Source organism: Zymoseptoria tritici, chromosome 4 (assembly GCF_000219625.1).
Source record: "Zymoseptoria tritici IPO323 chromosome 4, whole genome shotgun sequence".
NCBI classification, from domain to species: Eukaryota; Fungi; Ascomycota; class Dothideomycetes; order Mycosphaerellales; family Mycosphaerellaceae; genus Zymoseptoria; species Zymoseptoria tritici.
In genome coordinates this window covers 2,480,920-2,493,496 of record NC_018215.1, presented here as the reverse complement: position 1 = coordinate 2,493,496, position 12,577 = coordinate 2,480,920, and the positions used below count along the sequence as shown (strand labels likewise).

The 12,577-nt window shown below is 54.4% G+C and overlaps 3 protein-coding genes across 3 annotated transcripts; 2 read left to right on the top strand and 1 right to left on the bottom strand.

Moving 5' to 3' along the window:
• Nucleotides 1–3,535: 3,535 nt before the first annotated feature.
• MYCGRDRAFT_92846 (uncharacterized protein) lies at nucleotides 3,536–3,958 on the bottom strand (the record flags this gene model as incomplete). The annotated part of the gene is made up of 1 exon (XM_003853091.1): nucleotides 3,536–3,958. One exon carries the CDS (start codon nucleotides 3,956–3,958, stop codon nucleotides 3,536–3,538), a length of 423 nt encoding a protein of 140 aa, XP_003853139.1.
• Nucleotides 3,959–4,568: 610 nt separating this feature from the next.
• MYCGRDRAFT_92845 (uncharacterized protein) lies at nucleotides 4,569–5,381 on the top strand (the record flags this gene model as incomplete). The annotated part of the gene is made up of 1 exon (XM_003853192.1): nucleotides 4,569–5,381. The coding sequence occupies one exon, from the start codon at nucleotides 4,569–4,571 to the stop codon at nucleotides 5,379–5,381; it is 813 nt and encodes a 270-aa protein (XP_003853240.1).
• Nucleotides 5,382–7,159: 1,778 nt separating this feature from the next.
• On the top strand, nucleotides 7,160–8,614 carry MYCGRDRAFT_100052 (uncharacterized protein; the record flags this gene model as incomplete). Its single annotated transcript, XM_003853193.1, has 7 exons — nucleotides 7,160–7,387; nucleotides 7,456–7,561; nucleotides 7,624–7,664; nucleotides 7,731–8,167; nucleotides 8,220–8,307; nucleotides 8,374–8,469; nucleotides 8,523–8,614. 7 exons carry the CDS (start codon nucleotides 7,198–7,200, stop codon nucleotides 8,612–8,614), a joined length of 1,050 nt encoding a protein of 349 aa, XP_003853241.1.
• Between the last annotated feature and the right edge of the window lie 3,963 nt (nucleotides 8,615–12,577).

The window sequence follows — 12,577 nt, the reverse complement described above, 5'->3', positions numbered from 1 at the left end:
TGGGCTGGGACAGGAGAAGAGCGGGAATACCGGGCGGTGTCAAACACCTTTCTGGCGCATCAAGGGACTTGGCCGTCAGGAGAGGCCCATCAGGTGTGAGCTATAAAGGGCGGCCTTGGTCGCTGCTGGTGGTAAGCGTCTCAATCTGCTATGCGATATTGCTGGCAATCCCGTGGTGACGGACTTTGCGCTCCGTTAGAGGATGCCCTTTGCACAGAGGATGGAATGGACCTTGTAACCAAGACCTCCTTCACTCTCGTCGTCCGTATGGCGGTACTTCTAAGCACCTTTCGCACATGTCAGCACAAACGCTCGGCCGCTCCCGTTCGTTTTCACTACTTCAACTTTCTCCGCTTTCTTCTCTTCCTCTTCTTCTTCTCCTTCATGCTTAACAAGGGACTGACCTGTAACTTCATCACGCACGTTTAACAGCTGGGTGTTGTGGGTTCCATTCCTCCCGTGTTGCACGCCTTTGGGCCGGCGCATGATGTCCAGTTCGACCTTTTCGGGGGTCGTTCCTAAGGGATGGGCAGGTTGGTCGCTTCTTTTCATCAGTTTACGGGTCTTTCTTGACTGGGTACTGGAGAAGAGCTTGGAAATATGTTTGCTATCGACAGAACACTTCTTCGCTGATACACCAACATATCTGACCACAGGATCGGAAGATCCTCTCGAATCCGTAAGGACCATCTCCCGTCCTCAAACCCCGCCTCCCACCCAGAATCGCATCACCCAGCCCTCCTGAGAAGCCGAGGAATCACAGCTTCTTCGAGGCGACTCACGAGTGTGCCAGAGCCGGCGAGCCCGGAACATCGGACTGGAGGAGTGCTGCTGGCTGTTGCAGGATGTGAAAACTTCACAAACGATCGCCAGCAGATGCTCCACAAGCACGCCTGGGAGTGTAGTATAAGCATATCCAGCAAAGCAGAGGCTCGCGGAGAAACACGTTGTTTCATCGCTGTCGCGCTTTCGTCCAGATCGGCCACCTCGCCGCGCTAGCCCCTTCTTGCTAGCTGGCCAGTTGTTCACATCAAAGACTTCTCCGCCAGGACTGCACATCTCGACGGCCTTTGCCCTACGACTCACGTCGGTCCTCTCCCGATCTACATCTGGCTTGGAACCCAGGGATATCGCCACTCCCTGGATCTAGCAGTTCGACAATGAAATACCATGACTACTCTCCCTCCTCCACTTTGAGGAGTTCATGCGTACGGCATTGCAGCCTCTGACTGACACAACGATATGATGGCGTGTTGAGCAACAGTTCGTGGAGAGGAACGTGAAGAGTTGCTGGCGTGGTGGTGTTTGATTCTGAGCTGTAAGTGCGGACCAGTGACACTTCCGGCAACCAGACTGACTGGAGACCGCAGGTTCCCAATCGACAATGCCAGTAGACCAGTGAGCAATGAGTAATGAACCATTGTGGCGGTGCTGCAAATCTCCGACTGCAAGGTCACCGGATGTCAGCGTCTTCATCCATCACAACAACGCATTGCCTCGACCCGGTCCACATCAGTCTCGCCGATCGTCAGCGCGATACGCCAGCAGCCACAGTACGAGTGCGAAGCCGACGATCACGATCGATGTCCAAGCGATCGACGACCTACCTGGTCTCCTGGACCGACTAATTTCATCCTGATACGGTAGTTCGAGTTGCGGAAAGAATGAAGAAGTTGTTCGGGTGACGAGACCAGACCTGGAACACAAGTGTAGCTTGGTCGACTCGCCGAACGCTCCGGACTGGACATCCTGCCATCCCGGATTGCACATCTCGGCGGACCCAAGTGACCCGAGAAATACTACAGAACATGAGACGCAGAAGAAGGTGGACTACGGGAGAAATCTGCGAAGGTAGGTGGTATGCGAGGTAGGTGAGGGTGACGGAGATGGTGTGGATGGAGTCCTCCGCCAGGTTGGCTTGATGGGACATTAAATGCTTGATGGATACAACGACGCATTGCGCGATACAGGAAGTGATTCCTTGCGACAAGCGATATTGGGAGACCAGTCTTGATCAAGGGCGAAATGCGAGCCGTAAGGTCAACGCGAGAGGTGAGGTCGTGACGACTGCACGGGCTGGGAGCCTGAAACCTTGGGAGGAGGGCAATGGCACCTGCCTTCGATGTTGAAGTTGAATCCCACGCTGGCATACACATTCCATCAACACATCACGCTCCCACGTCTCACACACGCACACGTATACCGAATCGAACGACACAATGCTCCGCAAGACCAGATCGGCCGGGAAGAGACCTGCTCTCACTCCGCTCTCGACGAATACAACAGTCGGCTTGAGCAAGAAGCGAGGCCTCCCGGCCGATCAAGTTGAAGTCGGCAATATAACGACGAAGAAGGCCGCAAGGCGACGGGCAAAGAAGCAGCAAGACTATGATGATGACGACGATCACTTCGAGTGAAGTGGCTCAAGAACACGACCAAAGAAGAAGGGCAGGCCACAGCCCGTGATGAGTGAAGAGGAGGGGAGTGATGGTGATTTTGCGTTTGACGACGACGAATACGTGAGCGAGGATGAAGATCTCGATGAGCAGTTCGCAGACGATGCCATCGAGGCCAGCTCCAGCGAGCCAACCGTCGCTGGTCCGAAGGAGAAGAAGGGACGCCGAGACCCATTGTGCCGCTCGAATTTGAGCTGAAGTCTTTCACTACGGCACTGCCCTGAACGTTGGCGAACCTGGCCCGGTGCATGGGTAAGTTCTTCTCACTTGATAGGCCAAATGTTCTTGTCCGAGCATTGCACTAATCTCCGACGGCACGCCATCGACCAGACCAATACTCAGGCTCTTGTACGTCTGGAAGAGATGGAAGAATGCGAAATGTTGTGCTCATCAATCTCCGACGGCACGCCATCGACCAGACCAATGCTCAGGCTCTTGTATGTATGAACGAGCTCAGAGAGTGTGAGGAGTTACACTCACCAACCTCCGACAGCACGCCGTCAACCATACCAATGCTCAGGCTCTTGTACGTCTGAAGGAGATAAGAGAATGCGAGCTGTTGTGCTCACCAATCTCCAACCCCACGCTATCGACCAGACCAATGCTCAAGCCGTTGTAGGTACGACACGAGAGACAGGAACGGCATAAGCCTAGCCGCAGTGTGCCAAGCAGAAGTGTCTCCTCAATCTATATAACATACCTGGCGGATAGTCGGAGAAACGGACAGAGCTGCAGGAGAAATAGAGACGGAGAGAGAGACGATGGAATAAGCGATCGAGATGGAGAACAGGGGAGGAGAACAGCGAAAGCTGCACTTTTGGATATGGAAGCTACGAGTTACACGGATCTCACCCGAGCCCTCCCACACGGAATGAGTCCGCTCAGGCGCAAGGTAGACTTCTCTCACCTCCGCTGCCACTGCTATGCCAACGCCGCTTTGACTTGCCAGACAAAGTCTCCCCTCTGAAAACACATATCTTGATCCTGCGCCGCTGCGTTCATTCGCTGAATACTTCTCGGAACTTTGACGAGAGAGCGCAAGTGGTTGGGAGCTGTAATTTCATATCAATCGCCCAAAATCATCCGTCAGATCTGCGATCAGTGTCGCCATTCCCCGAGGGGTTCGGCCGCATTGGCAATGTCGGCTGCGCAAACTTGATGGTCGCATCCGTTGGTGCGTGAAAGCCAGTGGTACGTGAAAGCTTGTGCACATTCTTGCTTGGACGGACGCCAGCTTCATCTCCCATGCGGTCGGCGGCTGCCACCAGAGGCTCAATGTCCACAGCGTGCGAGCCGTTGTTTATCAAGATCAACGACATTCCCAGCTTTGCCGTCATCCCCGGCTCCAGCATGTTCTGCGTCGCCGTCGTTTGCGCAGCATGCACTTCGTCGTGTGCACGCTTCGTGGGCAGTACCGGTGCCCTCACTTCGTCCTTCAACTTCCGCAGTCTATTGAAGATGCCGTTCGAGACCCAGTGTTTCACCCTGGGGAAGCCGATCATGGTGGAGAAGAAGCGCTTTATCAGTGCATTGGTAAAGTCATCGCGGCTGGGAGTTGGGCCATTCTTGAAGCTGTTGACGACGAAGTCGACGACATCCTGAGTCTTCGGGGCGTTCGACGGGAGACCTGGGCAGTACGATTAGCTCTTTTGAATGGTTGGACAGCAGGCTTTTGATAACTACCCCATTCAACTCTCTTGTTTTCGAAGCCAGAAGCGACAATTCTTTCAAACTCGCGCCAGAGCTCGTCCTTATCGTCGATCTCCATTTGCTGTGACTGCGCGGTCCCGTTCTGCGCTGGTAGCTTCTTAGAGGCGCTGGAGTCTGCCATCGTTGGCACGGTTGGAGATGGCGATGATGAGCGGGATGTTTGGAGTGGCTACGAAGATGCGCGAAGGTGGAGAATTGTTTGCGATCCTGAGGCTTCATCCCGTCTGCAGCTTGCCTGCTAGCGTGATTGTCAGCAGCCAAAAGTCACGAAAGGGTTTGCCCGTATTGCTCGTAACTTTGCGCACTCCACAGTCCTCTCCAAGACCGTGATCATAACCATAGTGATCAGATACTCTCTCGCCACACGAAACTCCTCACCAAACACGAGCGCATACCTGCATCATGTCCGCTGTCACCGCTGACTTGGACTATCTGCTCGCGAACCCCATGGGCCTTGAGATCATGCTGCGCATGGGATGGGAGCCAGATCAAACCTCGAGCCCTAAATCCAGTCCATCGGCAACATCGAGTGCGGTCCAAGGTGCAAAGACCTCCTCCGGCGACCAGAAGAACCTCCCAACAGATGGCGATCAGCTCGACAGCATTCCCGACATCTCCTCGCTCAATCTGAAGACCGGCGCAGGCCCAGACCAGTCGAATGGCGAGCAGGCAGGGACGCTCAGCAGGAAGGAACAGATCGAGATGCTCAAAACGTACAAAGACTGCATCGGCATGTTGATGGAGTACTACAACGCACGCAGCACATCCGTCATCGCACCTGCGCCACCTGGAGACGTCGACCCGAGTGCGGCGGAAGAGGATAAGCGCAAGACGGGCAAAGCGAAGTTGGATGTGGCGAAAGAGTTGGCGCTCGACGAGGTCCGGCCAGGCCCGAAGACTCTGACCGGCTTCACCAACTGGCTGTCCGACCTGCGGGACGCACACATTCGTGCGGCTCCCGGCAATACTGAGGAGACTTTCCGCAAGCGGGCTCTGGGCTCCTGGCAGGACGAGAAGACTGCTCGGCTCGATCTGATCCAGGAGAACGTCGAGGCGTACACGAAGTCGCGCGCTTTGCCCGGCTTTGAAGATGCTGAGCCGCCTCTCTTCAAGAACGAGAGAAGCATGAGGGACTATATGGGGATGGACAAGCCGCCAGTCTTTGCTGAGGATGAGGCAGTTCTTGAGGATGACGAAGAAGACTCTGACGATTAAGGTACGAGGGAGAAGAGATGGTAAAGTGGAAGCATAAGATTTGTCTTGGGTGATAACTCTTTCATTGGCGTTGATGTGAGGAGTAGTGAACAGGGAGATTGAAAGAGTGCTTTGCCATGTTGCTCTCTCGTCGCCGCATTTGTTGTTGGGAAGAAAGACGTGAAGTTGTCAAGAGCGAAGGAAACGCTCGACGTGCTGAGATCTGCGCAGTAGAAGTATTCACTTGAGCGACATCCCTCTCACGCAACACTATCACTCTTCATACAACGCAGCTCGATTCCGTCCTCTGTTAAACCCGATCGGTCGAGGTCTCATTATGTCGTTTTGGCAGTATGTCTCACAGTTGTCTTCCTCCTAAATCGCTCTCTAACACCAATACAACAGATCCTACCGAAACCTCTCTCCTCGAACGCGAATGATTGCTGGCGGCGGAGTGATAGTCTGGGGGATTGTGGGCATCCTCATCTCCGATCGTGCTGAGAAGTCTTTCGATCTAGTCCCGACAGACGAAGATCGGAGGAAATTGAAAGAGGCCATACCGAAGCTGCACATGGTGGAGAAGGAGAAGTGAATATTGGGCAAGAGATAACAGACCATTGCAGGACGGCTTAGGAGTCGATTGAGTGCCAATGCTCATTGGAAAGAAGAGCAGGCTGTGGACAGACTTTACGGGCCCTGTGCCATCGCTCCGAAGCAACATGGCGCGAGAACAAGGCGTGTGAGCTAGTGCCTCCCAAGTCTGTCGAGACAAAGCCCAGTTTCGAGTGGATGTGCCGCAAGGCGCAGTCTAAAGATACAGCGCTATCTCGAGCACGACGTGTCTCCCGGCATCATGTGGCATATCCTGCGGTCGAACGCCAAGCACAGCAGGACCCATGACTTTGGCTGCGAGCGCCTGTATTTCCGGAACAAGGCGTGCCCTCCACCGGACAGGCCGGAGCATCGAGCTCTAGCGCCGACGACTGGGGGCCTGGCTACTCCGTATATCAGACATGCACCGGAAGTTCATCCAAATATAAGGACTGCTGCATTGAGACCTTCCCGGAAGCGGCAATACTACACTAGAATACGCCGAGGGAAGCACTGGTCAGGAAGCATGAGAGGGACATTCGATTTGTGCTGTTGTCATCCAGCGCATAAGATGATGCGAGCGTGCTTGCATATTCGTTTTCTCATCTTGAAATCTTCTGCTCAACATCATGGCCCCCGCGCTACATCGACACATCAAAGCTGTCGAACTCCACAGTCTGGTCTCAAGATCTCCCACATCAATACGCCATATCGAAGAAGCTCAGATTCTCATTGTGTGCATCTCGCCAATTTGGTCACCTGTCATTGATCTTCACTCATCCTGGCTTGGTTTCCCCGCGTTTGCTATTGTACAGGTACAACGAAGTGCGGAGTTGCATGCATTTCACGCAGGAACATTCATCTGCTCCTCGCACCTTAATGGCCAACGAACGAATAAAAGCTCAGCGGCGCCGTGGTCCCATCTTCCAGCTCTGCGTACCACGGCTTACACTGCGGGGGTGTTGCGGTACGAGTGACTTTGCCATGTCTTGGAAGACGGGATGCATTGCCCAGAAGCTCACCATCCGATGCACCGAGCGCTTCTGGGCAGGGATGGCGGGAGAAGAATGGGCATTGCTACGGGGCAGTGGATCAAATGGAGCTCCTGCAGAAATAGCTCCTCCACTATCGGGCGTTATAAGAAGCGAGAAGCTGAGCTCGCTGGGTTCATTCGGCCTTTATCTGCGCTCCTAAATTCTTCTCCATCCCCGATATCTTACATCAACGACCCTGCACCACAACGACAATGAAGGCTTTGATCTACAATGGCATCGGCAAGTACAAGGTCGTCGACAAACCCGATCCCAAAGTAGAAGCGGGCACCGATGCCCTGGTTCGAATGGTCCGGACCACTATCTGCGGATCAGACCTGCACATTCTCAAAGGCGACGTCCCTACCGTGACGGACGGACGAACTCTGGGCCATGAAGGCATAGGTACGTGATCCCTTGGAAGGCTCTCCATGATGTGCGAAGTAGCGTTACTTATCACTTACGCTGCCAAGGTGTCATCGAGGAGGCTGGCGCCGACGTCAAAAACTTCAAGAAGGGCGACCGAGTGGTGATCAGATGTATCACCTGTTGTGCGACCTGTTCGTTCTGCAAGAGAGAGTGAGTCCAATCAATCTCCACCCTTGCTAAGGTTTCCACTCACACGAGCTGACTCTTACCAGCATGGCCTATGCATGCCGCAATGACGGAGGCTGGATCTTGGGTAAGAGCAGCTCAGCCCAAGCCAGTGCTACTACATGAGCCGACGCTGACTTGCCGCTTGAAATAGGCCATACTTCAGATGGAACGCAAGCGGAGAAAGTGCTCATCAAGCATGCCGATTCATCTTTATTCATGGTACCTGAAGGCGCAGACGAGCGAACACTTCTCGTCTTTTCCGATATTTTGCCGACCGGGCTCGAGGTCGGTGTGCTCCGTGGAAAAGTCACTCCTGGTAGCAGTGTCGCCATCCTTGGAGCCGGTCCTGTTGGTCTTGCTGCTGGAATCACAGCGCAGCTTTACTCACCTCGGGAGCTGGTGTTCTTTGACCTCGATGACCACCGACTTTCGGTGGCCAAGAAGATTGGTGCAACCCATGTCTACAACACCACGGGATGCAAGGACATTAGGGCATTGGCGAAGGACCATATCGGTGAGGCGGACGGCTTTGACGTCGTGATCGAGGCGGTCGGGATTCCCGCTACCTTCAACTTTTGCGAGGATTTGGTAAGGCACACAGAACGCCAGGATTGACGCAATCATCCTGATGTTTTCCCAGGTGGGAGTTGGTGGCAACATTGCCAACGTCGGAGTGCATGGAAAGCCTGTTCAACTCAACATTGATAAGCTCTGGCCTAGAAGCATCAGTCAGTACCTTCCTGGTCGCGGCCCCCGGACACCTCGCCGCTGCTATCCTGCTGACAGACTGTCAGACATATCCATGGCCTTGGTTTCAGCTCACACTATTCCTCGGCTCCTTGACCTCATGGCAGCCGGAAAGTTGAATGCAAGCGATATGGTGAGCCATGGTATGTCCAGACGTCCAAGCCATGGCGAGCGAGCTCTGCTAAATCTTGCCAAGACTTCAAGTTCTCCCAGATCGAGGAAGCGTACGATTTTTTTGGCCGCGCTGCGGAGACCAAGAGCTTGAAGGTCAACATTGAATACGATTAGCTCGGGAATGCGATGTGAGTGCTGAACCTTTTGTGTCATTATTCATTGACGTACGGCGTGGAATGCATGCATTGATTTGAGACGCTCATGCTTCAACTGAGAATTTGACTTGCAAATGAGAGGTGCGTGAGTTGAGATGCTTTGCTTGACTGCGGAGATACTGCTATGTACACAGATCTGTCACGGCTCATTTGTAGCAAAGACGTGCTTCACGAATGGCTCGCAGCAACATCTTGTCCCACAAAGATATTCAACTACCATCGCATCTTCCGGCACCGCGTCCCATCATACTATGCACTTCTCGCGAAGGTACAACAGCCGACAAGACCTATGCCCCAGGAGTTGCTTGCCACGATCGCCAACGCTCGAACTCCGCCGAAAATGCCCCGACCCAGTGTCGATGCTCCGCGCTCCATCTGTGCAGATTTGCTTGGGCGTTCGAGTCGTTGCTACTTGAGTGGGCCAAGTCTTGTTGTGCGGCAGTAAGGTTCTGAAGCGCCACTTGTCCCCGCCAGGCAAGGAAGAAAAGTTGAAGTGTGGGATCCCAGTCGTTATCAATCATAGCGAGGCGCTCTTCGTTCGTGATCCCAGGCGGCATTCCTTGGCTTCTTGCCCAGTCATGAAATTCCTTCTTCTCCTTCCTCGCCCTGACTGACGCACCTGCACGATGTCTCCTGCGAGTCGGCCCGTTGGTGAGCGCAGCGCCTGGTACGGATGCTGGCATTGTCCTGCCAGCTTGTGGCCAGAGGGACTGGCTGTTGGCTTGCACTGGTGTGATGAAAGAAATGCGGGCGTGGGCTGCAGCTCCACGCTCAAATCGGGAGACCGGCTGCTCGCTCGCTGATAATTGGCCTCCAACCTCCTGAAAGGGCGAGTTGAAGTCAGTGGCAGGGACAGCAAAGCCACGAGGCTTCTCGCTCTTAGCAGCGTTGCCCACCACTTGCTCTTGACGCTTGCAGATGGTATGAGAGTCGCCTCTCTTGCGCTTCAGCTGTCGTGCAAGCGCTTTATCAAGGCATTGCTGCAACGCATTCCGATTCTCCATCTCCCTTGCTAGACGCCTCTCGTCTAGAGCGATCTCTGTGGCCTCGACCGCAGCGATGCTGGCGGCGCAGTCTTCCTGGTCCAGGCGCTCGCGCTCGAGCGCATCGTACCGGCGCTGTGCTTGAGTCCGCGCAGTTTGCGCGCGTTGTTGCTGCGGTGCGTTCTCGGTCGCGGCGAAGGTGTCGGGATTATGCGCTGGCTACGACGGTGGTTAGCACGACCGTGCGGGCAGTAAGGACTATGCCAGACGTCGAAATACCGAATCTTCCCGATCATTCTGCTCTGGTAATAGCGCTTTCCAGAGCTTCATGCGTCCGGCTGGCTTTGTCCCCTCTCCGCTTCCGTCACGCATACCACGCTCGAGTACACTCTGTACATCTTGGTCGAAAGTCGTGCGCTCGGGCGGCTTCGGGGTGACGAGGAATTGCTTCGTGCGCCCGAGATGCGAGGAGATCTTCGCCTTGTGGTGATAAAGCACGGCTGGTTTTGTCGCGGGTGCTTTTCTCGATCTGAGTGCGCTGGCATCGATCGGGCTCAAGGTGCGAATTCCTGAGGCGCGACTGCGGCCTTCGATGCGGTTCGCAAGCCCATCTCGGTGCTCGTCCTAAGTGGCGTCAGCATGATGAAGCAATCAGACATGCCCTGTCTCACTTACCTCGGCGCTGCTCGTTGATAGAGCGCTGCCATTAGTGTCGTGTGGTCCTCTTGTGTAAGAGCTGCCATAATGGCTTGGAGGCGCTCCTGTTGTGGAGCTGCCATGGTTCCCGAGACGCGCTCCTGTTGTAGAGCTACGTGCGCCAGCTGCCAATGTAGGCGCTAATGGCGATGGGTTGTTGTGGTTTGGCCAGTCACTCATCTGACACGTGCTTGCGTGTCCTCTGAGGCCTATCTTCTGATGGAAAGGGTGTTGATGTTGAGACAGGAACTTCACTTCGAGCAAACTTTGCATTCGGCCGGCAGGAGCGCACGCTAGCGCCGAAACGAGCTTGTGACACAGCCTGCAGACAAACAACAATCTGACTTCGAATTCGACATCTACGAGAGCTTGAACACATCACATGCGACCACACATCTGACGGATCTCGGTCTTGATCCAAACGGTGTAATGATACGACGACCGAATCCAAGACCGCGGTCGCCGCTCCGCTTGCCTGCACGGGATGATGCAGAGCTTTTCGGCCATCTGTCCTCGCTGAAAGACGCTGCCCCGGTGCGCAATACAAGCACGATCACAAACGAGACGACGCTCGTAGTACTTCATGGCCAATCTACTCCACCGCACAGACAAGGAAAGAAGACGCTTCTGGAGAACTTCACTGGCGTTGCGGAGCCCAAAGTCCCTTGCCAGATCAATGGAGGAGCAGATGGTCGGGATTGGTACCCGAAGGACAGAAGCGCCACTTTGCATGTCACCTTCAACAAGTTGGTGAGTATTGTAAGCGTATTCCCCTGGTCTCCATCGCTGACACCTCCGAAGCTCCTCGCGCCAGTGGTCCGCATTGAGGCCAAGTTCCGACAGCCCTCCCCGCCCGCAGGCCCAACCTTTCCCATGTTAGTCCTCGAATTTCACCTGAATAAGAATGATCAAGTCGAACCCATCACCGATGTCAACCTGGACAATCATGGGAGCATTACCTTCAACACAACTGGTGCAACCAGCTCGGGCTTCAACCACATCGCAAAGCTTTCGCAGTACCTGAGTGTGCGACAGCGCGAGGTCGTGGACTTGTTGCTCCAGCTTCGGTCTCCAGAGTCACCGAGAGCTGTTAAAGTCCGCCTCAACTACGGTTCCTCGAGACACATTGACCGCGCCATGCTCAACAAGATCATCGGTCGGCTGCAAGGCTCATTCGCGGATCGACTTTCTCCAGCAGTGTCAGAATACTCGGCCTTCCGCCGTCCAGGTGGAACATTATTCTTCAAACACTACGAGATGCAAACTGTGAAGGAACTCATGGAAGGAAAATACCCTCATCCGATGACGGCGCTTGAGGCCTCCAACACATTCAGCACCGTTGCAGAAGCCCAAATTCAGCTCGCATACTCCGCCGTTGTGATGGATGCTGAATCGCGCGCAACCCTACTTCTCTGGTCTCAATATCAGCATGGCGGCTTCCTCTACAATGGCGAAGACTTCCCCGTGCTCGCCGTCAAGAACAGCCGAGTATCGCTTCCTGGCGCTAAAGGTGCGATCAAGCTCCCAGACGAGCTGGAGTGCAAAATCGAGCTGTTCTATGAGGAAATGAGAGCTGGCAGGAAAGAGGATGTGGTCATCAGGACCGTGGGGCATCTGCTCGCTTCGAACCCTGGAGTACCACACCACGACGCTTACTTCAGACTTGGGATGTCGAAGGGACTCTGCGCCAAAATCATTGAGGCCCGGAAGATCACTGAGCCAGACAAGACATGGATCAAGGCAGATCTGGTTCCACACATCAATTCTTTCACTTTCTCGTCCCAGCTGGAGACTTGTCAGCAGCTCGGAAGGACCTGCAATGAGCGTTGGCAGCGCATACTCTTGAATCAGCGTCACGAGACTGTGCCGGAGGTGGATGTCACTGCCATGTCAAGAACGGAATCCTCGCTTCGCATGAAAGCCGACCACTGGCTCAAGACTACAAAGCCGTGGAACGAGGAGCAAATGCAAGTGATTGATAGCACCATTTCCGGCAAGTTCGCAGGGGGCATGTCCATAATAATGGGACCTGCTGGTGTGGGAAAGACTACTCTCCACATTGCGCTGACGCTCTACTTCTGGTTGCTGGGATATCGAGTCCTTTCGTTGGCACCCGCTAATTCGAACTGCAATCACGTCGCATCCTACATTAACGTCGAAGAGCTTGGCAAAGACTTCCCTGGATTTGATGTCTTTGGCTTTGTCAACAGCGATGTGCTGCGGTTGTTTCCCGGCTCCCGGGA